Consider the following 21,657-nt stretch of genomic DNA (forward strand, 5'->3'; position numbering starts at 1 on the left):
ATTGAAACTGTTTATATAACAGGATTTTTCCTGTCAATTATGGCTTGGGACCCTCTTGATTTACACAATTAAAAGAATGCTTTGAAGAGGCTGGACTAAGGGTATAAGAAAGCTGTAAAGCAGCAAATAGTGTACTTCAAGAGGCAGAAATCTCTCTGACACCATCTGCTGTTGTTCTTGAGAAGCTGGGATAAACAGATAGTCTCTTTCCATCGCCTGTTTAAACTTCAACGATCAAGCTAGGAACTTTGCCTGTCAACAAAACACCCAAGTGCCTTGGAATGGTGAGATCCCAGCTCTCACTCTCTTTCTCTTTCTCCCTCTTTCTCTTTTTCTTTCTAGGCATAGCTTTCTGAACCTGAATTTTATTAGTTAAGCTTGAGCTAAGTTTCCCCAAATACTCAATTAAACCAGGGTAATATTGTAATTGTTTTTGTTTGTTTTCCCTTGCATGGCTTTTATTACTAATGCCATCATAAATTTTGTATACTTAGCAATAAATAACTTTTATAGTCAAACTGTTGGTAACTGAGTGTATTTTTCCTTCTCTATTTTTCCTTCCCCACTTGCTCTGCAGCAACACTTCTTTTACCTAAGCCAAAGATCCCAGAAATACTGTGGAGTTTGCTCATCAAGAGGCTATCACTACTAGGTTGGTTAGGGCAAAAGATTGGGACGTGCTGAGTTTGAGACACATAAGGGGATCAGCTTGTATTGGCTGATTGACCCAGTTTGGCTCATATGTGCCCTAATGAACTGAATGCTGGCCCATGAGGGTGTCAGCTGGACACCCAGCCTGATTCAGAGGTATTCTGTTCACCTGTGTGCTTTAGTCTGACTGCATTTTATTGTTACCTTAATGAACTGATTCCTGACATATGAGGGTGTCAACCTGTACATAATGATCAACCCGGCCAGGTGAGGTATGTCATGTTAATCTCTGTGTGTGTATGTATTTGACTGATTTGCTGGCTGGAGGTACCCAGCCCCACTGAAATGGAGTCCTACAAGATAGCTCCATTGGCGGTGAGGACTAGCAGAAGGGAGAGATACAGCTCCATATAGAAACACAAGTGACACAAGCAGCACATTGACAGAATTATAGAAACCCCAGAAACATACCCCTAATAAATGAGTGCACCCCAAAGTGATGGGTAAATCTGGTAACAACCCCAGCATCCCAGCACTTAAAAAAAAAACAACCAAAAAGCAAAAAAGGCCCCACACTCAACAGCAGAAGCAGCAGCTGTTGAGGGTCACTGGGGTTTCCTGGCAGAGCCCCCTCCCCCCCCGCACAGCACGGGGCAGGCCACCTGGCACCCACACTGCCACTGTCCCATTGCGAGGGTGCACCCGTGGTCGGTATGGCACTATGGGGCTCCGCACGCTGTCAGGCAGCTGGGGCTGCTCAGGCTGAGCTGTGCAGGGCACTGGGTGACAGGCACAGCAGCCCCAGCTACCTGACAGCATGTGGAGCTGCACAGCACCCTGCCAATCCCAGCCACACCTGTGGAAAGAGGCAGTGGCAGTGCAGGTGCCAGGGGCTGGTCCCTGCTGCCCCGTGCTGTGCAGGGGGGCTCTGCCAGGAGGCCCCAGCGACCCCTATGGCAGCTGCAACTACCAGTGTGTGTGGGGCCTTTTTTTTTTTTTTAATTGCCGGGATGCTGGGGCTGGGCGGGGCAGTGATAGGGGCACTGCAGGAGCCACCAGGGGATGGGGTCAGGTGGGGCAGCAAGCAGGAGGGCTTGGGGGGCAGGCAGGGAATGGGCCTGGGTGGGGGTCCCTCCTGCTCCCCTCCCCGCTTCTCCAACCCCCACCATCCCCTACTTACTGGCACAGAGCCCAGGTCCAGTCAGCACCAGGGCAAGGGCCAGCCATAGAGATGCTCTGGCTGGCTACCAGAACATCTCTGTGGAGGACCCGAGCCTCCGGTTGCCTCAGGGCATGGTCTTGGACTGTGCCTTGCCCTGCTTTTTTTGCCTGGGGTATTTTTTGACCCCTGGATAACCAGGGGTCTAATTTTGCCCCCTTGCTGCAAATCTGCAGCACGGGGAACAGTTTTTTGTTCCCGCACATGCCTCTTGCAGCATCTCAAAGGGCTTTGAGATGCTGCAAGAGGCACATGCGTGCTCATCTGAACATGCCCCCCTTGTCCAAACTAAATAACCCTAAGTCATTTAACCTTTCCTCATCAGTCATGATTTTCTGGTCCCTAATCATTTTTGTTGCCCTGCACTGGACTCTTTCCAAACTGTCCACATCCTTCTTGAGATGTGGGGCTCGAAACTGGAGACAGTAGTCCAGGTGAGGCCTCACCAGTGTAGAACAGAGTAGAAGAATTACTTCCCTTGACTTGCAAGTGCCACTCCTATTAATACAACCCAATATGCTCTTGGCTTTTTCTACAGCAAAAGCATAACTGTTGGCTCATATTCATCTTATAATCCACTGTAACCCCCAGGTCCTTCTCTGCAGTACAGCACCCTAGCCACTTATTCCCCCTTCTGTATTTGTGCACGTAATTACTCCATCTGAAGTGCCAGGACTCTATCCTTGCTGAATCTCACATGATTAATTGTGGACTATTATTCCTGTCTATCCAGAATTAATGAATTCTGGATCCTGCCCTACCTTCCAGAGTGTTTGCAGCTCCACCCAAATCATCCAAATCATTAAGATGTTGACCAATACTAGAACAGGACAGACCTATGGGGAAACTCCATTTGATGCCTCCTCGCAGCTAGACATTGAGCCACTGATGACTACTCATTGAGCATGAAGACCCATTGGAGATGTGTAAGGGGTGCACGCAGGTGCATGCGCACCCCCTGAGATTGGCCGTGCACCCACTGAAAGCATTAGCCACAAAGCCCTCCCCTGGGTTGGTGATCGGCCAATGGGGGACACCCCCGTTGGCGATCTGGTGCCCCCCCAGACTCAGGATGCACCAGTCACCCATGCAAAGACCCAACCACATATGTAGCTACTTTCCAGTACTTCCATCTAGTCTGTATTTCCGTATTACTATGCTTCATACAGTCCATTATCTGTTTTCTGTGTATCTGTAAATTCACTTCATCTTAAATATTTTCCAACTCCTTCCAATATATTAGTACATGTATGCCCAGTTTAACTCCAAACTATCTCCAGTTTCTTACAGTGAGTTCCTTCATGTTCTCTCTCCCAATATGCCTACTTACATTCGAGCATAACATCACTACTATTTTAGCATGTTACATTCATGATTCTGGTTAACAGGTTTATTATTACTGTTGTGAGGGTCTGCTACAGAGAGCACAGAAACATTTACATGGGCTGTGTGGCAATTTTATGAAATTGAACCATTATAAAACAGAATGTTAATTCAAAATGTAAGTCATAAAGCTACCCAGGGATTACATTTGACTTCTACATTCCACTCTCAAAAACTAAGAATCCCTTGAGTTATGTTTCCAGGCCTTATATATCCTGATCTCCATTTAATCACTAGTGATGGGGCTATGCAACTTCTAAGTGGCTGGAGGCCAAACACCTTGCAGGCTGTGCCAGCTTGGGCCTAAGGCCTGTGGGCTGCACCAGGTTGCGCTACAGGGCCCCTGGGCTGCATAGATGTGGCCATTGCCTTGTATATTACTTCTAGTCTTAAGTCCCTTCATTGATTTCTCATAACAGATCTATTAACATTTAAGTTTTTATAATGACTCATAAGATTTCTGATTACAAATGCCACAGCTGTTTTTTTCAGACCTCTACAACTGTACCAAACTGGCTAATTAGCTAGTTTATCAGCTGTTAGTTACTTGTTTGGTTCACACTACACTGAAGCTACACTCTTTCTCCTTTTAGCAACTTCTCATAGTTTCATAGTTGGTAGGGTCAGAAGGGACCTGAGGAGATCATCTAGTCCGACCCCCTGGTGTGGCAGGAAAGAGTACTGGGGTCAAACGACCCCGGTCAGTTGTTTGTCCAGCCTTTTTTTCCAAGTCCCCTAGGGTAGGAGCCAGCACCACTTCATTTGGAAGTTGGTTCCAGGTCCTAGCTGCCCTGACAGTGAAATAGCACCTCTTAATGTCTAGCCTGAAACTACGCTCCGCTAGCTTGTGTCCGTTGTTTCTTGTAACTCCCGAGAGTGCTCAGGGGAACAGGGACTCTCCCCCAATGCCTCTTGGTCCCCCTTGACTAGTTTGTAGACTGCCACTAGATCCCATCTCAGCCTTTTCTTTTGGAGGCTGAACAGGTTCAGGTCCCTCAGCCTCTCCTCGTAGGGCCTACCTTGCTGACCCCTGATCATACGGGTGGCCCTCCTTTGGACCCTCTCCATATTGGCCACATCCCTTCTGAAGTGTGGCGCCCAGAACTGGATGCAGTACTCTAGCTGCGGCCTGACCAGTGTCGCATAGAGGGGGAGGATCACCTCCTTGGACCTGCTTGAGATGCATCTGTGGATGCATGACAAGGTATGGCTGGCCTTCCTGACCGCGTCCCCACTTTGTCGGCCCATGTTCATTGTGGCATCAACGATGACTCCAAGATCCTTTTTTGTCTTGACACTGGCGAGAAAGGAATTCCCCAGCTTGTAGGTGTGCCGCTGGTTCTTCCTCCCCAGGTGCATTACCCTGCGCTTGTCAGCGTTGAACCCCATCCTGTTCTCAACGGCCCACCCCTGTAACCTGTCTAGATCCACTTGCAGCCTGTTCCTTCCTACTAGCGTACCCACTTCACCCCACATCTTAGTGTCATCTGTAAATTTGAACAGGGTGCTTTCTACCCCCTTGCCCAAGACATCATGATATCTGATGTCTTGATTCGCAGTTAATTTTGAAAGGGTAAATCCATTTTTATTTTTAAGCCAAATTTTGCTGTTGCCTAGAACGTTTTAAGATTGGTTAAGTTTGGTTTTATATGCTCTTTTAGAGCTACCTGTGAAGAATTCAGGAGATAGGTATTTTATATAATCTTTTATGAAAGGTACTATAAATGTACACAGCAAAAAAGGACAGGAAATCTGGAAGTCTGGAAGCCTCAACAGGGGTTTTGTATGCTTACAAGGTCCCTGCTCTGGAGGCAGGAGCCAAATCCTAAGTAGAATCAAGGATCTCAGCTTTATCAACAGAATCTTTCAAGCACTGAGAGCTCAAGGCCCATGGCCGTCTGCACTGCAGGACTGTCCTGGAGCTCTGCAACAGTCTTTCACCCCATCCTCATCAATAAATTAAGCGACTGTGGCATTGATGCCTGCACAGTTGGATGGGTAAAAAATTGGCTGATGGGGCGCACCCAGAGAGTAGTGGTGGACGGGTTGTACTCAACCTGGCAAGATGTGAGCAGTGGGATACCCCAGGCCTTGGTCCTTGGGCCCACACTGTTTAACATCTTCATCAGCGACTTGGACGAGGGGGTGGAAAGCACGCTGTCCAAGTTTGCGGATGACACTAAGATGTGGGGCGAGGTGGACACACTTGAAGGGAGAGAGAGGCTGCAACTAGATTTAGACAGACTACAGAAGTGGGCAGACGAGAATAGGATGGGGTTCAACGTAGACCAATGCAGGGTGCTGCACCCTGGGAGAAGGAATCCACAGCATACATACAGGCTGGGGAGTTCCCTTCTTGAAAGCACAGAGGTGGAAAGGAATCTCAGAGTCATTATTGACTCCAAGATGAACATGAGCCGCCAATGCCAGACCGCAGCCAGCAAGGCCAGCTATAACCTGTCATGCATCCAAAGGTGCATCTCAAGCCGGTCCAGAGAGGAGATACTCCCCCTCTATGCGACTTTGGTCAGGCCACAGTTGGAGTACTATGTCCAGTACTGGGCGCTGCACTTCAAAAGGGATGTGGCCAGCCTGGAGAGGGTTCAGAGGAAGACCACCCACTTGGTGAGAGGGCAGCAGGACAGGTCCTACGAGGAGAGACTGAAGGACCTGAACCTGTTCAGCCTCAGCAAGAGGAGGCTGAGGGGGGACCTGGAGGCTGCCTACAAGCTCATCAGGGGGATCAACAGCAAATAGGCAGAGCTCTTTTCTCCCCAGTACCACCTGGGGTGACAAGGAACAATGGTCATGAACTGATGGAGAATAGGTTTAGGTTAGAGATCAGAAGGCAATATTTTACAGTTAGGGTGGCCAAAATCTGGAACCAACTTCCCAGGGAAGTGGTCCTCGCCCCTACCTTGGGCAAATTCAAGAGGAGGTTGGACGATCGCCTGTCTGGGGTCTTGTGAACCCAGCATTCATTCCTGCCTGTGGCAGGGGGTCAGGCTAGATGATCTGTTCAGGTCCCTCCTGACCCTAGCTACTCTAAAACTATGAAACAGTCCTGCACTCTGCCAGGGATCTTAAGGTATTCTAGAGTGCTACAGCACCCTGGTTAAGAATCACTGGTCTAACTGCTCATTGAATCCTGAGTGTCTGTTCTGAGACTACTGATAAGAATGCAAATTAGTTGCAATTATGGTGGTAGATTTTGGACTGTGGCCTTCTTCCCATTAAGAACTCAACTGAGAGTGCCAATTATTATTAATTCATTGCATATGTGTTTGACTATTTTCATAATGTACTACAGAAAATCTTTAGCACTTATATAATATTTATACAGTTCTTAGTTACTCTAGTATGGTAAACACTTGTTTATGAGAGCTTGAAATGTCTTATTAAAATTAAGGCAAAAGAAGGCAACAAAAGACTTGAAGCAGCGAGTGCCTGTATAAAAAATGCTGCAATAATGACTATCCAGATGATCAAGTTCATTTTCAAGAACAGATGTTACAAAACACTAGTGAGAAAAGAGAGAGCTTATAAACAAGGTTATAGTGGAAGGTATAAAAAGAAAATTTTAAATATTGCTAACTCCACTGTCTCAGTGAGACTACTGGCACTGGAATGCACTCATACTTCAATTCTTGTTCCACTGGTCTTACCTAAAAAGAGAGCATGAAGTAATAAGGGAAGGTGGAGGGCCCAATCTTCTCTTACACTGTGATCCACTACCATTTCAGTCATAAAGATGACAGCAATATTGCACCTAGTAAGAAAAATCACAACAGGAATTTAAAAACTTCTAGGAGATAGAAAAGAGAAATAGACTATGAAATCCTATAAGAACTGATAAGACATGACAAGGTGGGACATGGGTTAATGCACTAGACATACAGTGCTGGGAAATGAAATTTAGCTCTTGACATGGATCCCAAGTGAAATTAGTTTCCAATTTATTCCAGATCTACATCTATCTCAGTTTGGTAGAGCTCATGACTGCTGCTCAGCACACCAAAAAACAGCTAGATAAAATACAGCAGGCTTGGCTCAGTGCATATTCAGGATGTACTCAGGTCATAGCCCTTGTGTAATTGCCCTCTTATTCACAGCTGGAACTGATTATTGTTTTACATTTTACATTGCGATCATTTATTAAAAATCAGCAATATTAAAAATAATGTTAATAAGGATAATAATGATAATGATAAGGGCACACACAACAGTGCCCTGGACCAATCTCTGTCATAAGCTCTTACGGTGCAAGGTGCATTTAACCAAAAAAAAAATGAGTACACATAATGCTTTATTGGAAGAATCAAATAATCTTTATATTTTGTAAAATTTAAACTTTCTTTTGAATATGATAAATGTCAAAATGAAGTCACAGTACCTGAAATTATAATACTTTACTGTAAAATACAATTATTGAAATTAATGGTATTCATGTCAATATAGATTATGTAAAGAGGAGTTCCAGCACATGTACAGCATAGTAAGAACAAAAAAAGGAAAAATCAGGAGAAAAATGTTTTCTGAATAGCAATTTTTTAAGGATTGGGAAAGACAATGTTCTAGTTTCTAGTCAGGTTTTGTTGCTTCAGTACTTTCTATCAGTACTTCTGATCTCACCCACCAGGAACAAGCTACAGTTTTAATAAGGCATTAGAACTATAAAGTCTAAGTGAAAATCTTTCTGATTTCAAATGGAAATATTTGGAACAGTAAAAATGTATGGTGGAAGATTAATCTTTTCTCTGTAATGCTCACCTATGTAGGGGTCCCCGTGGCGTGATGGTTTCTGGGAGGTAGTCAACTAGTGGTGCCCAGCATCCCCCATTGTAAGGCATTGGCAGGGGTTGTGGCTGTTTGGTTTCAACAATATTCAACAGCCAGCTTGTGTATGGAGAAACAGGATCATCTGCATGGTAAAGTAATAAAATATGCTTTAGCATGTCATAAAAACCAACAGCTTTATTATTCAGTGTTGAAAAATAGTTCATGCTAAATGCAGTGGTTCAATCATTCAAAATCATTTAGCTGGATGACATTAGGTTTGCAATAATAAATGCTGCATGCTTAATCTCTCCTTCACCAATGTAACATAGTTCAAGCAAGCAGCGCCATAGGTGCTGACTTTTAGTTTTGCCAGTGGGGGGTGTGGTGCCTAAGATGATGCCTCCCCCCCGCAGTGGCATGGCTGGAGCAGAGCTGAGCGGAGCCTGTAGGGGGGTCGGGGCAGATGCAGGCTGCCTGCTGCGGGCTCAGAGCTCCTGCCCTGCTGCCCTCCCCCTGGGAGCCCTGTGCTGGCTATGCCGCCAAAGTGAGGCACTCTCTCTCATCCAGCGGTAATGGGGGGCACAACTCTGTGCTGCCGCCCCTGCTACTGCTGGGCAGGCAGAAGGCACCTTACTATGGTGGTGTGGGGCTCCCAGAGGGAGAGCAGCAGGGTGGGAAGCCCTAAGACCACAGTGGGCAGCCCACATCCATCCTTGCCCTGCACACAAGTCTGGGAGGCACATGCATGCATGGGGTAATCCATTATTTCCTGCAGTAAACAGATACATGGATCCCTGCACAATACTGGGAATCCAGGACAAATGCTGTTCCTGAATCATGCAGCCCAGGACTGGGTCTTGATGTTCCCATTTTGGGACTGTCCTGCCTAATAAGGGATGTGTGGTCACCCCACCCTCTTCCTGAGGTGGGGTCAGGGCCCTTGGGCCCCCACGTACTCAATGCCTATGGGCAGTGCTGAATTGTATGGGCTGCAGCTAAATTCGTTTTTTTTTGGTTTGTTTTTTAGTAACTTAGGATCTACATCACTGAGCAGATCACTGGCAATGAATGGACTCACTCTTGAAAAATTAAAGTTCAGTCAACATAGCCATAGCCTGGCATCTGTTGCAGGGAGCCATATAGCAGTGTCATGTTCTTGTAATGTCTCACTGAATGATGCTATAAAAAAGCTAAAAATTAAATCTGCTGATTTAACAAGAGAAAACAAGGAATGTGAAAACATCTTCAGTGTGGTAAATTTCTTTCAACAGGGATGAAATATTTATTAAGCTTCTCAAATATGCATTTAGTTTAGGTTTAATGAGACAGCTGTTGGATGTAATAAACAATAGATTTTTCTTTTATTCCTGTCCATCAGCTCATCAGCAATGCTGCAGAATGAAATCTCACCACCACTTTATGTCTTGCCCCTGATTCATGGCCTCATTCATCTTTATAATGTTTTCTTCTATGTCATTCTTCAGAGTCCATGCAATGCATTCTCAAGTTTTTCTCTATTTTTTGTTCATTGTACGTAGATATGTAGCATCATGTTGAGTACTTTGCAAATCCCTTTCTGACACATATCCAAATAACTGGAGTTGTCCCTCTTAAATATTCTAAAACTGATTTCTTATCCTGCCCATTTCCTTAACCTTTAATTTCTTCTTTTCTGCATTGTTTAAATTCTCAGTGTTGTCTCTCAGCCAGTTAATTTATGTAGCCAAGATTTTATGTTGGTTGGCTTTCTTCAAGCTCCAACATTCCCATTGGCATGCCACTTGTCTCATTTATACTACCTTTAATTCTTATCAAAATGTCTTCCATGTCTTCCAGAGTGCAGGAGTGGCAAGTCTGATTTTTCTTTTCATGTCTTTTTTACTATTACCAAATGCAGTCCATTAGGGAGTGAATTTTTTCCATTTATTTTAATTTTTTCTCTCTGGCTTAAATGTATGCCAATTCTTCTTGTATTCTAGTAGATGATATTTTACTCCTTCTATAGATAAATCTAGACATTTTAATCTGTATAATTAAATTTTCTATAAATAGAGTTAAATAGGATCTATTTGCCTTACAGAACTTAGGACAATGATTTACCAGATAGTTTCCAAGTTTTGCACGTAAAAAACACAATATAGCTGTTATTTACTACTAATCTATTTAATACACAGTACAATAACTGCCTCATTAAGGCACACAATGTCCCTGTCCCTTTGGTGAGGTTCTGTGTGAGTGAGGGAGATAAGAAGCTTTTTATCCTTTCAAATAAGATGTCTTCCATAAAGACCTGGGGAAAAAAACAGTCCTTGTGCAGAGGGGCAGTGACAGACTGATCTGGACTCTTGGGAATGCAATCTATATCAAGCAGGTAGGAGACAGTGGAGAGAAGCCATGGCATAGTTTCGCTTTCTGCAACTAGTCAGTTTGTGCAGCTTCCCGAACATGCAAAAGGTAGAAGCATGCTTGTTCTGCATTCTGAGGAGCTGAAAGAAGAATTATCCTTCTTCCAGCTGTGAATAAATGCTGAGAACTCTAAACATGCCCATATAAGGCACCTCATCTTAAGTGTTATATATTTTATCTTATATCTTGATATTTGTCAGAAAACCTAGAAGTAACCACTGCACCATTCTTTTTATAGTTGTGCAGGTTAGCACTTTGCAGGTAAAATCAGGGATAAACAGATACACGGCTTGAGGAGATGGACCAAAGGAAAGTATCACCTTTCTTAATTTAGCTCTTGATTTGGTGTGAGTTTCTTCCCACCCCCCAGTTTTCCTGAAAAAACAGAAAGTTACTTTAGCACGTAAGCTTGTTGCAAATGCCACTATGATTCATCCAACTGGAGAAAGCAGCCTGATGTTTTTGGTACCAGTTGTGGTAACTGCATAACTGGGTATGCAGTTAAATTGGCGTGTTATACAAAATGGAAGTTGGAGGGAAAAGAGAATGAAGACTCTGAATTAAGGTGCTGTGCTCTGATAATAAGTCAAGAAGAGGGTTGGAAAGAAAGGTAAGGCAGATAGGTAGTATGGTGAAGGGACTACGAATAGAACTGAGGGCAAAGACCCTGCATTCTAATTATGACTTTGCCACAGAATCCCGTTTAGCCTTAGGCAGTTTCAACAAGACTGTTTTTCAGGCTTGGCTATCTGCAAGAGAGGAATTAGCAACACCTATTTACCTCACATTTTGTGATGATTGTCAAACTAATGGAAATATAGAATTATGCTCTTTCAGGTATGGGCTGTTTTTTTCTCTCTGTACAGAGCAAATTACACTGCTGATATTCAGGAAGTAAGTCCTTTCCGAACTCTGAAGATGAAAAGCACCAAATACATGGGTAAACTTAACTGCATGTTGGATCGATATAAAAAGGATGTAAGACTCTAGACCAGGGGCTGTAGGCTAGATCTGAGCCATGAAGTGATTGCATTGTGTCAATGGATGCATGTGCATTGGAACCTTGGCAGATATAGGAAATCAGAGGCAACAACGTGAACAGTGACCAGGTTGAAAATTGCAATCAGTAGCGTGTTACTATCCCAGCTGTCCTTAATCTCTTGCACACAACCCTTCTGCAGCTGTGGCTCCTGCTGCCATCAAATTGGCCCTAGGCAGCAAATCACAGCATGGTTGAGGGGCAGCTACAGTGAGAGAGCAGTATTTGGTACAGAACAGAGAGGACTGGGGTGGTAGTTTGTGGTTTGAGTGGGGCAGGACACAGAAGAGAGTCACTGGCTCAGGACCCAAACCTTATTATTTACACCTCTGGAAGTGACCCCTTCTCTAGACAGCTGCTGTAATCGTAACTAATCTGGAGATCAGGCAGCAGTGGTGTACGTCCATTATTTCTTAAAGTCTTCCAGTTCTTCTCTTTTTGTAGCTACTGTTGCAGAAATATTTAGTTTGCTACTGTTACCCCAATTTGATCCAAATAGTAATATTCAGGTTTTTCCAGACTGTTTTCATTAACTGGAGAAATTGATGATAGTGCCCAGGATTTTTTTAATGCAATCCTGTTTGTTTACAAAGAGTACACAAAAACTCTTGCTTCCCTAAGCAGGAATCAACAAAAGGAGGCAGTTTCCTTACTTAAAATTCCAAAACTCCATTCAGCCAGCACTCTGCTATTCCCTTGAACCCAGCTTGTCCAAAACCTTAGTTAAAACTACCCAGCTGTAGATGCATTTGAAAATATTCTAATGTAGTTCATTCAATCCTCATTAACACTGCTGTATCAATTACCATATGCTGAGGAATTTTTGTCCTTTCTAACATACAGTTTAGGGTTTAAATGAAATCTGTTTATTAGCTTCTTCACCATCATTTACAGAAATAAATTCATGCTACCCCACTTCCAAAATTAATAGTCAAATTGAATAAATAACTGATATGTCAAGTTTCTGCCAATACTCTTGATATGAAATATCAGAGGCCAATTTCTACTCCTCTCCTGAATGCCCTGCCATGGGAGACAGTCATAACTTAGTTACAAGTGGCAGGGATAAGTTTTGCTGATGCAATATGTCTTAGGGGTCCCATAGGTATACTTGGCCACACCTACATACTTACAAGACTTTGTTAGGGTGGGGAGGGAAGTGCTGGTTTCATCTGTTACCCTGATGTGTCAAATGCTAATGTTCTGTGTGCTGACATAGAGCCCCTGGGAGCATTATACCTTGTGACGTGAAAGCACCTCCAAGCACTGCTGCTTGGAAAGGCCTCCTTTTTCACTCCAGGAAATCTCTGCCTGTGCAGAGGTTCTTTTGAGCCCTGAGATAGCAAAAGAATGAGTTAAGCCTAAAATCAGTTTAAAAATAACATGGGGAGGCTATCAGCACTGAACTTCCTAAGCTGTGCCTAGACTATACACAAGACTTTTCCAGGTTTTATTTACTACCAACAAATAAAACGTTTCCTTTCCCACAAACATCCAAAGAAATTGCACCAAGCTGAATATCACGACTTACTTTTGTCATCATCATATGATCCTCCAGAGCTGTTACTGTACCTTGACTCTAGCCGAGTATGTACTCTGATTACATTACTGAACCTTGAAATGCAAGAAAAATCCTCATTAAAAGCTTTCTTTAGATTAATTTAACAGTTAGATAAACAATTGCTTCAAGAAGGAAATATCTCTATTTTCATTATTTCCAGCTATGATTTCTTAATGCGTGAGCTGACAGCATCTTTTCTATTTATACTGCCTGACACGTCCTATTTTGGAACCTGTCTGTGAGAAGCTCTAACATCTCCCTTGTTTGCAACAAGCTTCTGGAATTCAACAAGGGGGAAACCCTCAGGATACAAAAGTACCTTTTGTTTGTACCATTAAATTATTCAGGCTTTTTTCAGGTATAAGCTGCTGTTAACAACTGCCATTTCCTCACTGTCACCTGTGTTCCTTGGTGAAAGTTTGGTAGCCTGCCAAAACAGTAACCGATTATGAACATTTTCAGGCTATGGCCACAGTGTTATTAAAGAAGCAGTTGCAAATATGTTATAAAATTCTGGAAGTTGCCAAAGCAGGTATATTGAAGGGTCTGGTAGATAGCTGGTGGCAGACAAAACCCTTTACAATCACTCCTCAGACTTATCATATGGCTTTAGTGATTGATCCTTTTGTAGCAGCCCATCATCCATTGCTTTCTCCAAATTAGCTCCAAAACTAAGTGGCAGAAATTTTTGCTGCAGGTTCAAGGCCTGCCCTGCCGATGGTGGAAAAATGAGATAGAGACTATCACAGTGAAGTTAGGAAACTGCATAAAGGAAACTGCATTACAAGAACATTAATAAAATCAAGCCCTCCAAAGTTAGGAAACATCAGATGTAATGTTTCAATTTTAATTTTGCCCTTTAAGTGCAAATATTATGATAGTGTCTTGTAAAACAATCTTACACTTTTCACCTAGAGGACACCTACATCATTCAGGGCACAAGATACATGCATAAGAAGGCAAAATTAAGTTTGCTGTCTCCTTTAAATCTAGCACTTACTGATTTTCAAATGCCTGAAATAATGTTCTTTTATTGCATTTTTCTGCATACATACAAATTGAAGGTTACTGGCATATTTATCTGGCTTTCGTTAAAAAATTAGCAAAGTGTATTGCAAGAAATGTTGAGGGGAAAACACCTATGAAGAAATACACAATAACCAATTCTATTCTCAGCAGAATGCCATAACTTTAATAGGAAGCATGGACGATGACAGAATATGAGTGGACAGACTTTGAAAATAAAATAAAAGTGATAAACCACCATGTAAGATACATGATGACATTACAAACATATAGCTGTCATAACATGACACATTAATAACACAATTCATTGGTGCCACACTACAGTATCAGTCATGATATAACCCCTCCCTTCTTCCCCCTGCATCACATTACCACATAAAGTAAAGCAACATCACCTGGGAAAGCTATGATGCAGCATGATGATGTTGCACTGGCATAAACATTTTTTCTAGACCAGTCAGTGGTATTTTACACATCTCAAAAGCACATTTCTTTTATGTGCTATTGCTTCTCCAACATGAACTGTATCATCTGGTTTGATTATATGTTATTTCACAATGGCCCTATTCTTGTAAGAGCAGTTAAGAAACCTTCTATTACTAACTGTAGAATTTTTTTTATTATATCTTGACCCACAAAGTCAATACTAAGAGAAATTTCTAAGATTGACACGTTGTTTCTGAAGTACAATACTGAAACAACTCAGGGCTATTGCTTTCTTTAAATCCATAAATATCAATAAAAACTGTGATAAATTGACAAATTATTCTTCATTTCTTCTTAAGAGTCCTCCACTGGGGATCAAGAATATATACCATGGCAGTCTTCCCTTTGCTTTCACTCTTTCAGTCTCCTGTAGGTTTGCATGCCAAGACCCTTGAAGGTACAGGTAAGTTTTGAACTGGTGCAGATAATGACAAATATTGTTCTAGCTGTCTGCCCCTCAAGTTTAAAAACTCAATTTAACATATTATAGCTATAAACTTTTTTGAAGAAATAAAGAAAAGGCTACCTGGAGGCAAAGTGGCTTATTTTCCTTGTGCTCACACAAATCTTTCTGCTGCCTATGCTGATTTATCAGTCTGGTTACGCTCTCTTTTCTAGCAAATTTACAGACTGTACTCAATACCTGATCATCTAAAAGCCCAATCTAGCCCGTGGCATGGAGAAATTACTAGACTGATCTGAAAAAAGACAAATATAAAAGGGGAAACTAGAGGAGTTATTGGAGTAGATTGCCTTTGCTCATTTGAACCCCAAACTTGTGAAAGATGGCTCAGATCCTTGACTCTGAAGTAATACTAATGGACAACAAAAACCACAGACTAACATAACACGAATGGGTACGTTTCCCTTATGAAGAAAAAAGGTTTTACTAAGAGAAAAGAAAATTAACTTTTTCTGTATTATGGGATAAAATAAACTTGTGTCTTTACCCATTCACAATTTTGCTATAAGTAAAACAATAAATAGAGGATGCAGGAGACTGGAAATAAAATACATGATAAGAGCACTTGGCAAATATTTTTCAGATATGGAAAATGGCCTTTATCATATAGCTACCTCACTAAAGAGTTAAAGAGAGAGAGTGAAGTGACACTTCTTTTCTCTGCGGTTAGGGATACAAGAGATGCTAATTGTGCAGTGGCCTAATGCAGTAGTGCATCGTATCACAAACAATGCTAATATGCTACTGAGCAGTATTATTAGGTTACTGCACAGTCTGTGTCACTAAAAGGCATTTGCCATTGTGACTGTGAACTTGGATAGTACTTGATTTAGTATTTGATTATAGAAGTACTAAATTGATTATATTTAGTATATATTTTTATATTTGTTATATTTATTGATTATATTTAGTATTTGCTTATACAAGTACTAAATTAAATGCACAGTAACCACTGTGCATTAATGAATATGTAAATGTGCCCACTGAGGTATACACAAATTTCCACCAACTGCCTATGGACCAAAAGGACATGACCCCTACTAAGCCAATTCCCTGGCTCTGCTTTCTTCTCTCCAGGTAGAGTCTACAAGAATATGAGCTATGTAGCACAATTTAGTTAGAATAGGTCTCATACATATACAGTAACAGCTCTTGATAACCAGAACCAGAACTTGGGTACAACTGGTTTTACTATCTACCTCCTTGAATGTCAATTTTGAAGCATTAAACTATTCATCTTGGAATAAAAACAATGTTTTGGTCATCAGCAAGTGCAAATCAGTGTAGTTCCACTGAAGACAATGGCACTTGGCTGATATTACCAGCTGAGGATATGACCCTTAATACTGAAGAAACATGCACACATTCTGCAGAAATACTTTACAAACCTTTCATCAGTTTCTTTCACCATCCTGCTCTCCTCTATGTCAGGAAAACTGTCTTGGCCAGCTACAACAGTATTACTGCTAGAGGTGGTTCCTGTATGTGGGATGGCAACAAGCACACCCATTAAATACTGTACATATTTTTATAAGTTGTTTTTCTTTCATACTAACTAACAAAAAAACCCTGTAAGTTTCTGTTGTAGGCCACAGCAAAAAATAGCGATTATGCATATACAGTATCAGTTTCACTAGCATGAATTAATAATGACATCTCCAAATAACAGGTTCTGCCTGCATGGTCTGCAGTGCACCAAATGACAAGTTAATTTGGTGGCATTTTCTCATGCTCTGCACTAAGAGCTTGTTAAAAGCAGATTAATCAACTGTTTCTGCAGAACTTGGTAGGATGCCGGTGATGCTGAGCTTGACATGCAGTGTGTTATTGTGTCATATTCTCTTTGACTACCTTCTTCTGAAAGTGACATAAGTCCTTCAAGACTAGGCCTAAAACACAATTAAAGTACTAGCCTGTCAATGAGATTTGCCTGCTGTGATTATGGGGTCACTGGTGGCATATCATTCTGTGATACTAGTGATAGAAGAATCAACTCAAATACTTCACCAAATCTTGATTGTATCCTTTTCAAATGGTAAGGAAAAGTGAATGCAAATTTACAAGACATGAAAGACTCTATAAATGCAAAAACTTTTGCCATGATGTGAAACAAGGCCCTAAAATGTGTGCACTTGTATGTATGGATATGAATATGCGTGAAGTAACTAAAAAAATCTGAAAAATTGAGAAAGTAGTGGAAAGTCATAGTTAAAAAAACATTTAGCCCATACCAGAAGCAGCAGCTGAGGCCTTGTTGCTGGCAGTAAAACGGTAAAAAGGAGGATTATCACAATGCTGGACTATAGGGTTCACTGGATCTGTCTGCTGCAGCTCAAAAAGCAGCTCTTCCATTGTTTGAATAGTGTTATTCCGACACAGATATATTGCAACCTTTTTGATCTGAAAAACATGACATTTATTATTCTCCATACACAACGAATAAAACTAGAATAATGTATATAATCAATACACATTACACTTCAGCAATCTAATCAGCCTTAATGCATATATTAATACTGAAATGATACTAGAACAATGTAATTAAGCTCTGTTCATATTAATACTAATATAGCCTCTGCTTTGATTTCCCTTTACAGCAAATCACTGATTTGTTTCCTTGGTTACTTGTTCTCATCTAGAATTTTTAAAATATGCTAAATGAAATTGTCATTTTATTTAGTGTAATGCTGTGCCAATATCATCATTAGTATAGCATATATAGGGCTGTGTCATTAAAATGCCTCATCATTACTTCTCAATCATGCATATTCAGCATTTATATTCTGAGTATATTAATTATCTCTGAGCTGAAGCTGCCCATACTTCACAGGTCCCCAATTTCAATTGAAATATCAGGCTTACGTTTCATTTGTGCGTAACAGGCAAGCATTTTTACACACAAAGAATATGGCTAACCATTTAGAAATGTAACCAGAGTAACAGTATGCCTAAACATAACACAGCTGTTATGCATACATTTCATGCCTTCAGCTTTGAAAATTTGTCCCAGAAACAAGTATTGTTTAAACAAATTGAATAGAAAAGATTTTGTTGGTTTGTTTGCCAAGAACTCATCCTTCCCTGTATCCACAGCAGAAATTCCAGAGACAGTTGATTCAAGATCTACTGTACTTTCAGTATGACCATTAGCTGACTATTCCTCCCATGAAAGCCTGCTCCTAAGCATACAATGCATGTTATCATCAGGTCAGTAAGATTTACTACACTGGACTTGCTGCTATTGAAAAAAATGGCAACCCCCTCCGCGTTTACTTTCATGGAACATTTTTTTTCTTTTAATATATGCAACACTTATTGTGCATTTCCTAAGTGATTTATATATTATTTTCTAATTATTTTACTATCTTTTTTTACACAGGGAACGTGCTCTTATTTAAAGACTTCATTAAAGTAACTGAAGAAGGATGAGCTTGTTTTATCCCGCTGCAGTTAATACTAAAGGGGTGTGTAGTTAGTAAATGGTCTGGCATAATCATTTGTAGTGCAATTAGAAATGGACGACTCTTTATGAAACCTTGCATGGCACTTGCCAATGCAGATGCTAAGGGAGGGGAGGCCAAAGCAGAAAATGGCACTTAAAAGAAAGAGGTAGAAGAGACCAGCTGGACACCTTTCAGTGATCTTTGCCACTTCACAAAAGCTGGCTGGGAAGTATTAGGGGCATGCCACTGCTTGGGCCCATGCAGCCAGAACAGATGGGTGAAGGAAACAAGCAGCTGGTAAAGCCCAGAGGCACACGGATTCCAGTGAGAGAGAGAGGTAAGCACAAATATGTAATCTTGCAGTGGTGTCCTGAGCTGGAATGCTGTTGATAACTTGTTGGTATTATCTTTAGATGCTAATTATTTTGCTCATGCACTAAACATACTGCATTCTTGCTTCTAATTACTGTGGGTGGGGATGAATGGCATCATTGTGATTTCAGGTTAACTTGAATATAACAGATGTAAATTGCTACAAGCATTAACAAGCAATTTTTCCCCTCAAGATTTATTTTTCTACTGGGCTGCCAACCATCTCCTCTGCCTCCCTCTTTATCAACACTCAAATACAGAGTAATGCATTATGAGATTTTAACTTTCACTTCTTAATTTAAAAGAAGTTTCAGGATGTTTCCATCTTTTAGGCAGGGTTGCCAAATGTCTGTAAATTTACAGTTAATCTGTATTAAAAAAAAAAAAGCTGAAATCACTTGTCTGTAAAGTCTTTAAAAATTAAGCTGTCAAGTAAAAAACTAAGAAACAGTGTGTTTGGTTTGAAGATCTCTAAGGATGAGGCTGGATGTAAGTGTTGATGGACAGATAGAAAAGAACTGCACCACTTTGTGTCTGAGTGGCAGTGCCCTGCAGCGAGCTCTCTGGCAGAGGTCTGTGTCCCACACAAACCCCCAGAGCCTCTTCACCCGCCCCCTCCCACGTCAGCCACATGTTGCTGCTGTGTACCGGCAGCCATCACCTGCCTAAAATGACTGCTGCCTCAAAGGTAGGCAGAACAACATGGCCTCTGGGCAGTCTGAGCTACAGGGTGGGATGGGACAGCAAGGCAGATGGCAGCCAGGATGGAGCTGTGAGACCAGGAGTGGGGCAAGGCAGTGAGCAGGAGTTTGTGCTGGGAGAGGGGGAGCAGAGCTGGCAGGGGTAAGGTTGAGGAGTGGTCTGGGATAGGGATGATCAGCATGTGGGAGTGAGGAGGGGGTAAAATAATTGCTGCAGTCAAGTAAGACTCAACAAGGACAAATGCGAAGTCCTGCACTTGGGATGGAATACTTGCATGCACGAAAGTCAGACTGAAGAATGAGTGGCTAGACTGCAGTACTGCAGAGAAGGACCTGGGGGATACAGTGGATTATAAGCTGAATATGAGCCAACAGTGTGCTCTTGTTGCAGAAAAAGCCAACAGCATTTTGGATTGTACTAAGAGGAGTGGCACTTGCAAATCAAGTGCAAGTCAAGGTAATTCTTCCACTCTGTTCTGCACTGGTGAGACCTCAACTGGACTAGTCCAGTATTGAGCCCCAGACCTCAAGGAGATTGTGGACGGTTTGGAAAGATTCCAGTGTAGGGCAAAAAAAATGATTAGGGGCCAGGGAGGCAAGATTGATGAAGAAAGGTTGAATCACCTAGGGTTGTTTAGTATGGAGAAGAGAAGTCTGAGGAGAGATTTGATAACAGTCTTCAAATACCTGAAGGCAGGTTATAGAGAGGATGGAGATGGTCTTTTCTCTGTGGCCATAAGGGAGCAATGTGGGGAGGGAGGTAGAAGCCACTGGCACACAGGGAAGCAGCCAAAATGACAGCTGCTTCCTTCTCCCTCCACTGCTAATTGGATGAGAGGGTTTCCTGTCATGCAGCCTCGCCCCGCTCTGCCAATCAGCATCGAGGGGCAGGCCTTTGCCAGGACCCCTTGGCCCATCAGTATTTTGGAGGGGGCTCACCATGGAAAAACACAGATTTTTATGTATTTGTATGGGAGAATTTTGGGTTTTTTATCATGGAAAACTGGGATCCCTGGTGATGTGCTTAAAAAAAAAAAAAGGTATCAGCTGAGAAAAAGAGTAAGTGACAAGTGTGTGGGGCTTCAGCCAGATTTGGAAAGTTGGTGTTAAACCCCTAAATTTGAACCTGGCCCTTGTTAGTGCTATCCGGGGCCTGGCAAAAAGGTTATATTTACATTATATAAAGGTATATCAGTTAAAAAAAATTGTTAGCAAGGATTTTGCAGATTATCATTAAAAAAAAAAAAAATTGCGTTAGTAAGTCTGCTTTCACACCATGTGGACAAGAACTGACATGAACAATGGATGTCTCTGTTTCTAGAACCTGTACCTGATGTGCTGATCTAAAGGACGACACTATTTTATTTCTGATATTCAAGGCAATTTGATTTTTGCTATGACCAATATAAATTAATATTGGGATGTAGTGCCTCTACTTATACTTTAACCTACTCTAAACCTACTTTAACATTTCTCTTACATTTTTGACTTTTCAGGATATGTCCATTAAGTATTTTTGTTTAATGCAGTCACTATTGTTAGCCAAATGCATTTTTTACTTTTGCTACATGTGTTAGGTACTAAACACATATTTGTTGTTACTAATATACATAGCTTGCTATCTACAATGGTGAGGCCTACATTTCTAGCAGGTGTGCCCTTCCTTCCGCCCCACATTCCCTGAGTGCCATTTCCATCTCCCTTTGATTGGCTGCCCTGCCCTGTACTCCCTGCTGAATTTGCTGCTCTGCTTTCTGTTCCCTGCCTTATATGCCTGTGTTGCAGGTCCCCTCCATGCTTTGCTATGTGCCACACACAAAGACTGCCTATGCCACACATGCCATAGGTTGGCCACCCTTGATCTACAAGTTCTCCATCCTAATGGATGGACAATATGTTTATGACATGAACTGCCTATCATAGTTATTGACTATGGTGGTATGGGCAGCATCTGTGTGTCACACAAAAGTAGATCATGGAGACTGACTATGATTTTTTATCTGGATATAATGGGACAATCAAAGCACTACAGCTTAGATGAGGTTGTCAATTAAAGTGCAATGAAGTATTTCAAATCAAGATGCAATTATGAAAGAAGTTAAATTAATTTGGCAAAGCTGAGGATGGA

General features: G+C 41.8%; 1 protein-coding gene across 8 annotated transcripts in view; it reads right to left on the minus strand.

Annotated features, from left to right (window-relative positions):
* FRY (FRY microtubule binding protein) overlaps positions 1–21,657 on the minus strand; it is a 468,020-nt gene that overhangs the window by 98,081 nt on the left and 348,282 nt on the right. For all 8 annotated transcript variants that reach the window (XM_059717956.1, XM_019498273.2, XM_019498271.2 and 5 more), the window contains 5 exons: positions 17,245–17,413; positions 16,402–16,492; positions 13,009–13,091; positions 8,024–8,174; positions 6,919–7,022 (listed from right to left, as the gene is read on the minus strand). In XM_059717956.1, the coding sequence (XP_059573939.1) occupies positions 6,919–7,022; positions 8,024–8,174; positions 13,009–13,091; positions 16,402–16,492; positions 17,245–17,413 (598 nt within the window). The remainder of the gene's footprint in view (positions 1–6,918; positions 7,023–8,023; positions 8,175–13,008; positions 13,092–16,401; positions 16,493–17,244; positions 17,414–21,657) is intronic.

The sequence above is a fragment of the Alligator mississippiensis genome, chromosome 1 (assembly GCF_030867095.1).
Source record: "Alligator mississippiensis isolate rAllMis1 chromosome 1, rAllMis1, whole genome shotgun sequence".
Classification (NCBI taxonomy): Eukaryota; Metazoa; Chordata; order Crocodylia; family Alligatoridae; genus Alligator; species Alligator mississippiensis.